This window comes from Lipotes vexillifer, unplaced genomic scaffold (genome assembly GCF_000442215.2).
Source record: "Lipotes vexillifer unplaced genomic scaffold, Lipotes_vexillifer_v1.1 scaffold1, whole genome shotgun sequence".
NCBI lineage: Eukaryota > Metazoa > Chordata > Mammalia > Artiodactyla > Lipotidae > Lipotes > Lipotes vexillifer.
In genome coordinates, this window is record NW_006779068.1 from 1854992 (window position 1) to 1867082 (window position 12091).

Here is a 12091-nt window from a genome sequence, read left to right on the forward strand (position 1 = left end):
AGATCTGACAAAAGAATGAAAGATCTCTAGAGTAAAAACTACAAAACACTGCTGAGAGAAATTAAAGAAGACCTAAGTAAGTGGTGCAGTATACCATGTTCAGAGGTCAGAAGACTTGTTTAGATGTCAATTCTCCACATATTGATCTACAGATTCAATGCAACCTCAAAACAAAATCCCAGCAGTTTTTTAAAATATAGAAATTGACAAGCTCATTTCTAAAATTCAAATGGAACAGCAAAATACCTAGAATAGCCAAAATAACTTGAAAAAGAACAAAGTCAGAGGACTAACATTACCTAATTTCAAGACTTAATATAAAACTATGGTAATCAAGACAGTATGGTATTTGTATAAAGATAGGGCTTCCCTGGTGGCACAGTGGTTGAGAGTCCGCCTGCCGATGCAAGGGACACGGGTTCGTGTCCCGGTCTGGGAAGATCCCACATGCGGCTGAGCCCGTGAGCCATGGCCGCTGAGCCTGTGCGTCCAGAGCCTGTGCTCCATAATGGGAGAGGCCACAGCAGTGAGAGGCCTGCGTACCGCAAAAAAAAAAAAAAAATAAAATAAAATAGATCAATGGATAGAATATATAGTCCAGAAATAAACTCACATATATGTATATGATCAATTCCTTTTCAACAAAAGTGCAAAAATAACTCAGCACCAAAAGGCTAGTCTTTTTAACAAATCCTGCCTAAACAATTGCATATACATATATTTTAACAAAAGGAATTTTGGTCCACATCTTGCAATATACACAAAAATTAACCCCAAAAGGACTATTGATCAACTATAAAATATTACACTTAAAAAACTTCTAAAAGGAAATATAGAAGAGTATTGTTGTGAATTTGGAGTACAGAAAGATTTCTTGGATACACCATGAAAAGTATGATGCATAAGGAAAAAAACTGATAGATTAGACTCCATCAAAATTAAAAACTGTTAAGAGAATGAAAAAACAAAACACAACTGAGAGAAAATATTTCCAAATCATATATATGAAAAGATTTATATGCAGAATCTATAAAGAAATATCAGAATTCAATAAGAAAACAAAAGACCCAAATAAAAAAATGGGCAAAAGATCTGGAAACACATTTCACCAAAGAAGGTATATAGATGATAAATAAGCAAATGAAAAGATGTTCAACAAAATAGGTCATTAGGAAAATGCAAATTAAAACTACAATGAGGGACTTCCCTGGTGGCGCAGTGGTTAAGAATCCGCCTGCCAATGCAGGGGACACGGGTTCGAGCCCTGGTCTGGGAAGATCCCACATGCTGCGGAGCAACTAAGCCTGCGAGCCACAACTACTGAGCCTGCGTGCCACAACTACCGAAGCCCGTGTGCCTAGAGCCTGTGCTCCTCAACAAGAGAAGCCACTGCAATGAGAAGCCCATGTACACCAACGAAGAGTAGCCCCTGGTCACCGCAACTAGAGAAAGCCCACATGCAGCAAGGAAGACCCAATGCAGCCAAAAATAAAAATTAAAAAAAACAAAAAACAAACTACAATGAAATACTACTACAAACCTATAGGCTCTAATAAATACTGACCATGTCAAGTGTTAGGATATCGAGGAACTGGAACTCTCATACATTGCTAGTGGGAATATAAAATGGTACGGCTACTTTGTAAAACAGTTTGTCAACTCCTTAAAAAGTCACACAACTACCATATCATCCAGTCATTCCACTCCAAGGAATTTACCACAGAGAAATTAAAACATTTGTTTGTATACATATGTTCATAGCAGCTTTATTTGTAATAGCCAAAACTCAAATGGCCATCAACAGGTAAATGGATAAACACATTATGGTGTATCCATACAACAAAATACTACTCAGCCATACACACACACACATCTTTTGATACATACAACATGGATGGATCTTAAAAGATTTAAGTAAAGCTGAGTAAAAGAATCCAGACAGGGCTTCCCTGGTGGCGCAGTGGTTGAGAGTCCGCCTGCTGATGCAGGGGACACGGGTTCGTGCCCCGGTCCGGGAAGATCCCACATGCTGTGGAGCGGCTGGGCCTGTGAGCCATGGCTGCTGAGCCTGCGCATCTGGACCCTGTGCTCCACAATGGGAGAGGCCACAACGGTGAGAGGCCCGCATACCGCAAAAGAAAAAAAAAAAAAATCCAGACAAAAATTGCATATTTACTATATGATTCCATTTATATACAAACCTAGAAAATTCAACTTATCTATAGTAACAGAAAGCAGATCACTGGTTGCCTGGGACTGGAAGTGGGTTGTGTAGGGGTGGGATGTATTGATTACCAAGGGGCACAAGGAAACTTTGGAGGTAATGGATATGCTCATTATATTGATTGTGATGATGGTTTCATAGTATCAAAACGTATGTCAAAACTTTGTCATTTTGAACCTTAGTAAGTCTGTTAAAAAACTGAACAAACAAAATTGGTGCACTTATACAAGAGAAATCTATGTAGCAGTTTTAAAGAATGAAGTAGGGCTAATAAATACTGAAGATTTCCAAGATATAGTGTTAGATAAAAACATAAAGTACTGAGTACTGTAAATAACCTGTTACCATTTGTGATTTTATTTTAAACAAAAAAGGATATTCAACCAACCCATCCAATAATTGTTTCTACATGCATAAACTATCTCTGGAAAGGTACCCCAAAATTGATGAGAGAGACAAAGAGAGAAGGAGGGAGGGAGGAGGAGTGAGACTGGGCGGTTGAGAGAGAAAGAGGGAAATGGGCAGTAGACTGGGGTTTGGAGTAGGAGAGAAACTTATTTTTCACTGCATACCTTTCTGAACAATGATTTTTTTCCCCCACAAATGCACCACTTTTTAAAACGAACACTGATTCCATTTTGGAGGATCTGTCCTATGGCAACACTGGTGGAAATGCCAGAAGATACATGTACAAAGCTATCCATTGTTGTAATATGTTAAAGAAATTGTTTAAGGAAAACAAAAATTGCAACACATTGCTTACATTTAATATATTTGTTTAAACTAGAAAATAATAGCCTAAAATGTACACTCAGTTTCTCTCTCTCACTCCCTTTCTTTCTCAGAAAAATCTAAAACTACACAGACTGATACAAACAATTATCTCTGGGGATGGTTCTAAAGGGTCAGACAAAGAAGGGAGAGGTATGTGTAGTGATTTACATTCTAAGTTTCTGGATCGCAGGAAAATTTTTTTTGGCAATCAGTGTATATTTCCTTTTAAATTAAAAGGTCTCAATAAAGATTTTTATTTATTTAATTTAAAAAATTGAGCTATGATTGACATAACTCAATGAAGATTTTCAAAAATTAAAATAAATTAAAATTGGTTTCAGTTTGCAGTATCATCGTAATAGATGTGAAAGTGTGCTAGTTTTACATCAGACTTAATATGATATGCTCACCCTTTTCCGCGCTTCAGATTTCTGGAAGCACTCATGCTGTATGAAAGTAGCTGCAGCAGAAATCCTGGACGGCGGCGTGTGGTCTGCCTCAAGCATACTCACTGCTCGCTCCAGAGTCATCTCCGTGTCTGCATTCCTAGACAAACAGTCACAGATTCAGCAAAATTCCAAACCTGCCCTCTCCTGTCAACTTGATCCTCCAGAGATGACTTGGCTAATATCGTGAAGCACCTAGAACGTCTGAGCCTTGGCTCCTCTTCAGCCAGAGGAATAATCAGCCTCTGAGGTCAGAAGGTATAGGAAGCTAGCAGCAGAAACACTCCAGCTCTGGTCAGACTAACCTCTGAAGATACCACTGAATTGAGAAGAAACTTAACTCTGTTTAAGATAAACATGTATCTTACATGAAATTTAAAAGAAATTTGGTCACAGAAATTAAAAATTATTCCTACCCTGGTAATGTCACACCTGTAAGTTAAACACCTTCCCTCAAAAATCATTAGATTTTTCTCACCAGCTGCTCAAAATCTGTTATTTCACCTGAAAATCAGTTTTTAAAAAAGCATTCTAAAAGTGCTCTTATTTGATGAATATAGTAGTATGTAAACAGTACAAGCCAGGAAAACTAAGTTTGTTTGGTTAAAATAAGTCATGCTAGTGTGACAGAATCCATCAGGAAAGGTAATGATTACATGCAACAATAAAAAGCCCTTTTTTAAAGGCAATTTTATAAACATTCTGTTACCATTTGCTTTGCCATTATAATGACATGCAGTTTACATCTATCTAGTAGCATACTTTGTCCTCTACTAATTGCAAGTGTGTAGTGTTATGAAATCTGACTCAGTTTGATACTGACAGGATAATTTATAGAGACAAATAAAATTGCTATGTGTAAAACAATAGCTCCCAAATGCCTCACAGAAGTGGCATTTTTTCCCTCCCCTTGTACTTCTGCCTAGAGGGTGACTAGGTTAGGCAGCCTATTACCAAGGTGCATTTGCACTTCCTTTTTTTCTTTTGCATATTTGCACTTCCTTAAGTATCACCTCAGAGAAACCATACTCAGGATGGCAACACGTTAGGACTGTGGCTAAAGACATGCTTTAAAGGTAACCTAGGACTTTTTTTGGCTTCAAAGAAGGTTACACCTGATTCATTTCAGGTAATGGAGACTCCTAAGACATTATGGGAGGGAATTTTCCAGTACCTGCTAGCAAGAACAGTGAGGAAATTCTCTCTTATAGCTGGCTAACCCACCAATACATGTGCCTGTGTACAGAGGTGAGCATGTGTATGATTCAGCCATTAATGTACTTCGTAAGTCATAAATGACTCAGGAAAGTTTGAATTCCCAAGTCTCTAACACCAACAATTAATTCCATTCCTGAACATGATTCACAAAGAAGTTCTGCATTCACTACCAGCCAACCTAATGCTACTTTACTTTATCATTAAAAACAATTCCCAAACATAACAAAGACTTCCTCAACAAGAAGGTCTGTCAGGGCATCAATTTCCTGTTTTGTTATTGTCTGTAAAGTCCAACTCTATAACATGGCATATGTTCTGACCTCAGCCTGACTCCATCTCCTGCCATTCTCCACCCCATCTCCTCTCCCTCCCGATGGACTAACCCATCCTCCAATCACACCAGACTTTTAATCCTTCTCTAAATACTGCACGCCTCTTCACAAGCCACTCTCTCTGATTTTTCTAGAAAGCCCACCCTTCTACCTTTTTTTTTTGTTTTTTTTTTGTTTTTTTTGTTTTGCGGTACGCGGGCCTCTCACCGTTGTGGCCTCTCCCGTTGCGGAGCACAGGCTCCGGATGCACAGGCTCAGCAGCCATGGCTCACGGGCCCAGCTGCTCCGCGGCATGTGGGATCTTCCAGGACCGGGGCACGAACCCGTGTCCCTTGCAACGGCAGGCGGACTCTCAACCATTGCACTACCAGGGAAGCCCCCCTTCTACCTAATTCTTAATTCTTCAAGACTCAATTCAAATATCACTTCTGTGAAATCTTTCCTGTAGCCCTACCCCCAGATAGAGCCATTCTTTTCCTCCTCTATTCTCCCATAGCACTCCTCCCCTCTGTTTCCCAACAAAATTGGAGTCTGCTAGTGTAACACACAGCAGTCAATCTAATGACACAGAGTTGTGGTGAAGGAAAGTACAGCGTTTACTTCAGGGCACCCAAGCAAGGAGAATGGGCAGCTCATGCTCAAAAGACCAGATGGCTGTCAGGGAAGAGTTTTTGGTTTTCTTTAAGTAAATTTATTTATTTATTTTTAGGGTCTTTGTTGCTGTGCACGGGCTTTCTCTAGTTGCAGTGAGTGGGGTGGGGGGGATACTCTTCACTGTGCGTGGGCTTCTCACTGTGGTGGCTTCTCTTGTTGCGGAGCATGGGCTCTAGGCACGGGCTTCAGTAGTTGTGGAACACAGGCTCATTAGTTGTGGCTCACGGGCTCAGTGTTGTAGCTCGCGGGCTGTAGAGCGCAGGCTCAGTAGTTGTGGTGCACAGGCTCAGCCGCTCCAAGGCATGTGGGATCCTCCCGGACCAGGGCTCGAACCCGTGTCCCCTGCACTGGCAGGCGGACTCTTCACCACTGTGCCACCAGGGAAGCCCCAGGGAAGGGTTTTTAAAGGCAAAATTAGGAGTGAGGGTTGCAGGGTGCCTGATCAGCTTGTGGACATTCTTCTGATGGTGGTGAGGTAACAGGATGATGTTCCAGGAATCTCAACAATCAACCTGCTGGTTCCAACCAGTATGGGGTCTAGGTGTTGGTGGTCAGCACATAGTCACTATCCACAATGAGTGGCATTCCTAGTTTCTGCAGAACTCAGAGATATGTGTTAGATTGTTATCTATATCCCTTCAGGATGAACTAGGAGTCCTGTGACTCCATTGTTCTAATCATTAACTACTTGAGCCTGCTCTTTGGAACTCAGAGAGGGCCTAGGAGACAAAAGCCTTTCTTCAAACAAGAAACGTGGGATATGGAGGGAATTCTGCCCCCAGGCAAGGCCCTGCAGGGTCCTGCCTGGTTTCACCTCAATCTCTCTTCCTCCCTACTTCCTTCCCTGCTTCCCTTTCGTCCTTCTGTCTCCCCTTTCTGCTCACTGACAAAACATTTCTTGAATCCTGTAGAAATGTGGCTTGGGAGATGGGGTTGGGGAGGGAAGCAACAGGATGAGCAGTTGCTCCTCGGCCCCATTATCCACTGCACATATTCTCCAGAAGTGAGTCTTTTCAAAAACTTTAGTTAATATGTTAATATGATATCAATATATGTTTTACAAAAATGTAAAGAGGAAGCAGTGTAAAATATCACTGGTCAGAATATGAGATATTATACGGAAAAATTAAAAACGGTCCTTTTTTTTAGGTGTGCAATCCCTCAGCAACCGCATTTCTGCCAATAATAATACAGCCCTGCCCTAGGTTGGTTCCCAGATATTAGAATAGCTCTGAAGGCCAAGCAAACACCAGATGATGAATGAAGGGCTCCCTTGTGTTGTCAGATGCTTAGGAAATGCAAATCGCCCTACCTCACAAAGATTTTAGGTGTGATGAAAGCACTGCTTTGGAAAGATGACTTTGGAGTGGATATGTGTCTCTATACACAGTTTTGAGAGCACTACAAGAGTCTTAGCTGAAGCAATAAAGTTGTGAACTGGGCTGTTAAAAATGTAAATGGAAAGAAAGATATAACTAAAAGAGACCTGAGGAATCAAAGAACTAGAGAGGTTGGTAATTAAGAGGATGTGAAGGGAAGTTATTATGACATCTTTTCTGCTCTGTGCTGCTCTATGTCACAAAGTTGACTGGTGATCCTACCAGATATAAAGTCTCTCACCTTTCTCTCCCTCTACTAATACATCACTCTTTTGTTCTCTGAATTCCTATAGACACTAGTACAATCTAGCACTTGATGTGTCTTATTTTCTTTTTTACAGATCCTCTATGGTGCTTACTGCAGTGTTGGGTACACTGGAGCAACCTAATATTCATTTGCTGAACCACCAGTCCTCCATAGGTACAGAAATCATATTTTCAGTAAAACTGATCTACAGTGTTTTACTTGGTGATTTCTTAAACCTTTTTCATTAGTCTGATTTAGAACAGTTGTTCACTATCTCTCTTTACTCCAATGTTTTGATTTTCAGCTGCATTAGAAACTGACCAGCCATTCTTCTTTTAGAAACAAAGATCCATTGTTTAATACCTATGTCATTATGTAGGTTTATAGTTTTATCTAACTACTCTATAGGAACGTTCCACAAATGTGAAAGAACACTTCCTTACATGTGGGATTTCACTAGACATAAAAAAGCAGTTTCCAAATATAGGGACTGGATAGAGGTTGAAATGTGAGACACTGCAAGGCAAAGGAGAGCAGAGTGTGTGTTCTCAAGGGCAGAGCTCTCAGGGGGCAGCCCGGGGAACTGAAATGAGCCATGGGGTACACCAAAGGAGGAAGAGAATCAGATATGGATGCCACCTTGATCATTATAGGAAATATCCCTGACGCCCTTTCCTTTCCATACATAGCAAAAATTTCAAGAAGTGTTCATTTCTATGATTTATGGTCTCTAGGATGGAAACTTTGGGAATCATCAAGAATAGATTTCTTTCCTTTTATTTTAAATTTCTTGACCCCAAGTATTAAACATGATCAATTATTGTAATAAAATCCACCCTATTAAAACAATAACTCGAATTTAGAGGGGGAACAGATAAGAAAACTAATAACCACAATATACTATTCTGGTAGAGACACCCACACAGTACAGCTATCTGGGGCTCCTAAACTAGATTGTGAGGGGAGTGGTCAGGGAAAGAGTAGTAACTGAGATAAATCCAGAATCATGAGTAGCCAGCCAAAGCTACTGGGAGGAGACAGATAGACAGACAGATAGATAGATAGATAGGTAGATAGATAGACAGACAGACAAAGAAAAGAAGGAAGGAAGGAAGGAGGAAAGAAAGAAAGGAAATAAGGAGGGAAGGCAGAAAGAGAAAAAGAAAGAAAATATGTGAATAAATATTTTCCATTAAGGGAAGTAAAAGAAGTTCGAGGTGGTTTGACTGGGGATGTGTTTGGGGAAGGTGATGATGACAGGTGGAGGACAGTAGAAAGAGATAAGACTAGAGTAATAAGCATAGCTGAAAACATGGGCCTTGTGTGCCATGGTAAAAAGCAAAAAAATTTGGTGGAATTATGGGAAGGTTATAAATTGGAGAGAGGAATCATCAGATTTGGGAAGACCATTCTAATGGTCCTAGAGAATGGTTGAGTGAGCAAGACCAGAGGCAGAGAGACCTATGCAATAGAGACAGAAAGAAGGGTAAAAATTTAAGACCCATTAAGGAGAATAAAATATGGCTTGGTGATATGTGACTATGGAGGGAAAAGATAAGAATGACTCCCAGGTTTGTAAAGATAGGACGTAAAGATAGGACTTTAGTATGAGAAGATAGTTAGAAGTAGAGGGTAGGGAAGAGCTGATAGATTTAGTTTTGAACATACTGAGTCCATGACTTTGTTAGAAATACATACAGATCTAGAGTTCAGGATGGAGGACAGAGCTGAAAATAAAACACTGGGAATCACAGGATACAAGTGTAGTACACAGGGCCTCTTTAGAAGAGCACCAAGACCAGAAGAGAAGGGTTGATGAAGATGACTTCCTTGGGCATGCAGAAAAGTCTTCTCAGAGAAGACTAAGACATGGCTAGAGAAAACCAGGAGAAGCTGGTGCCCCGACAACCCAGGGAAGGGAGAATTTCACAGATAGTGGTGTCAAATGCTGCCCACAGACTAAGTAATATAAGGACTGCTTCAGATGTAGCATTAAGGCAATCATTGGTAGATCTGTGGGGAGCCTATTTCAGTGAAATGGTGGGAACTAAAGCCATACTGCAGTGGGTTGATGACAGACTGGGAAGTGACAAGGTGGTGGAAGCAGTGTGGGGACACAGAGATGCAAGAAGAGAAGAATGCCAGTTGCTGGAGAACGTGGCACAATAGTTTTGTTATTGCTAGAATAATTTTGTTAAAACTGTGCTTTACACAAATCCTAGAATACAGTAGGCATTTAATACATCTTGAATTATCCATTTAAAAGACTTGATCAGCTTTTTCCTCCATAATTACCTCATGTATTTTTCTTCTTTATAAGTGTGTCCATATTGACAAAGATCTGCTTTCTACAAGAAATGTTGGAAGTCTCATTCTCAATTTTGCTTTATAAAAAATATTTCTTGCTTCAAGATTAGATTAGCCCTAACATCTTTTCTCACTGGTGCCTACCTAATCAATGAGTATACTGCACAATTTCACTTAAAGGGATGATTAAAGGTAACAACTTCCATTAGAAATTTTAAAAAGTCATGTATTTAATGTTTTACTGTAACGATACTACATCATTATTTTGGGAGTTACTGATGTAATCATCCATCCATTTCTTAACCTTTCTCTTAGTGAGTTCCTCAGTTTAAGAAATTTGTGCTCCAGCATTAAACTTGAATAAAGGTTAAAGTTCCAAAAACTAGATTAGTCAAGGTATAAAGTAAATAGGAGAGGCAAAGGAATGACTTTGAAACTTCAATTATTTTAATTATTCAGTATTGCAAAACAAAACCCCTCCAATCACTGATACCAGAATCAAAAAGTAAAATTATCAGGTATCAAAGGAAGGAAAGAGACATCTAGAAATTAGCTGCCTTTGCTTAGCTCCATCTTTTTGTGGTAGTGTTATCAAAACAGCATTTGAGGTTCACTCAGCACCAGGAATAAACACTTTTGCCTTTTTCCTTCCTTTATTTCAAGGAATGATCGAGAATAACTGATGCATGCAATTATCCATTTCTTGGTCTACTCTCGAGTTAGCTCTCATTCAAAGCAGATTTTCATATAGCCAAGGCGCGGCCATCCCTTTAGCCAGCATCTAATTTGGAACAAACAGATGGATTAAAAGTCACATTTCCCCACCGAGCTGCCATACAAGCAGGTAGCTTGGCCCCTGTCCCTGAGGCAAACAGGCTAATCTGAAAATTAGGCAGCTGCCTGAGAAGTCATTGTTTTAATCACTTATCTCTGGAAGCCTTTCTCTGCAGCCCCAGGAGCACCAGCTCACACGGTAAGATCTGTGGGAACAGAATGTGCTGGCACCGACTGTGCTGCAGATTGAGAAGGGGACTCACCCAGCCCGCGCGTCCGTGAAAGTGCTTCTCTCCGCGAGCACGTTCCCACTTCCTCCTGCTGCCACTTGGCCCACAGTCATGTGGGTCCTCCCCCCGCCGAACTCGGCCTCCCTCAGCGTGCGGGTGCTGTGGAAGGAGCTCTGATGCCAGGACGACCGTGCCGCCCGGCCCTGCTTGCCCGGCTGCACGGACGGCGGCCTGGCCTGCCCCGCGGCGGGCCCCGCAGTCACGTAGTTCTCCTTCTCCAGGAGGTTGCCCAGGCTGTGGCTGGTCCCAGGCCTGGGGTACGTGAGCACCACCGGGTGGACCTGGGCGCCGTCAAGGACGGCGTCGTTCACAGACCGGTACTGGTAGCGCCTGTACGAGTCGTAGTGGCGCTGTCTGCCCACCGCCCCGGAGTGGCTGAAACCCACAATTTCTGAGCGGGCGTAGCGAGGCGGCGCGAGAAGAGTGGACCTCCTGCTCTCTTGCTGCCGCGAGGTGTGCCCGGCCTGGCTTCTCTGGCTGTATTGGTGCTCGCTGTGTGTGTACTGAGCCCGCTCAGGGCTGCTGTCCGGGGAAATCTCAAGTCTCCTCAGAGGCTGCCTCAAGAGCCTTTCTTCCACTGACTTCTGAGAGCTGTACTGCGAAGTTCCTCTCCCCCAGTGACCTTCATAAGTGGCAGCTGTACCTGTCTGCACAAGAGAGAAATAAAGTTTAAATGAGGCATGAATCTGTTCTCATCTTTGCTGAAGATTAACTATTCTAGGACCATTACACAAGGTGTTGGTTTCTCTGAATCACACAGAGAAGTCAGCTCCTTTCTGGGTAGAATGTGTCTTTAAACAAGACTTGGTTGTCTAGTTATTTGCACCAGGATTTAATAGTTTAAAGTTTCCAGTTTTCCATGGTGTCCACTTCTCATAATTAATTTAGGAAATGGTAATACTTGAGAACAGTAAACATTAAAAAATAACCTACAGAAGTTTAAAAATGTTTTCTTGGTAACCTGGTAACTAGGGTTATATTCTTTGGTATCCTACCTTTAGCATGTCATACGTTTTAGTAACAGGGGAACGGCCCCCAGCAAAATCATTTTCAACCAAGTGTAGATTGTAGACATATTCAGGAACACTGCTAGTTCGGTGAAGATTTCCTGTAATCAAGCATATATTAAAATAATATAAGTGGGCCAATCAGTAAAGATTATATAACAATAATATATTTTAAATTTAAGTAGTTAAGGTCGGGACTTCCCTGGTGGTACAGTGGTTAAGAATTCACCTGCCAAGGGCTTCCCTGGTGGCGCAGTGCTTGAGAGTCCGCCTGCCGATGCAGGAGACGCGGGTTCGTGCCCCGTTTCGGGAAGACCCCACATGCTGCGGAGCGGCTGGGCCCGTGAGCCATGGCCACTGAGCCTGCGCGTCCGGAGCCTGTGCTCCGCAAATGGGAGAGGCCACAACAGTGAGAGGCCCGCATAACGCAAGGAAAAAA

The 12091-nt window shown here is 41.7% G+C and overlaps 1 protein-coding gene across 1 annotated transcript in view; it reads right to left on the minus strand.

Annotated features, from left to right (window-relative positions):
• The window catches only part of PKP2 (plakophilin 2), a 90568-nt gene that overhangs the window by 65549 nt on the left and 12928 nt on the right, over nucleotides 1–12091 (minus strand). The window contains exons 2-4 of the mRNA XM_007452197.1: nucleotides 11641–11753; nucleotides 10619–11292; nucleotides 3409–3544 (exon numbers count right to left, since the gene is read on the minus strand). Coding sequence (XP_007452259.1) covers nucleotides 3409–3544; nucleotides 10619–11292; nucleotides 11641–11753 — 923 coding nt within the window. The remainder of the gene's footprint in view (nucleotides 1–3408; nucleotides 3545–10618; nucleotides 11293–11640; nucleotides 11754–12091) is intronic.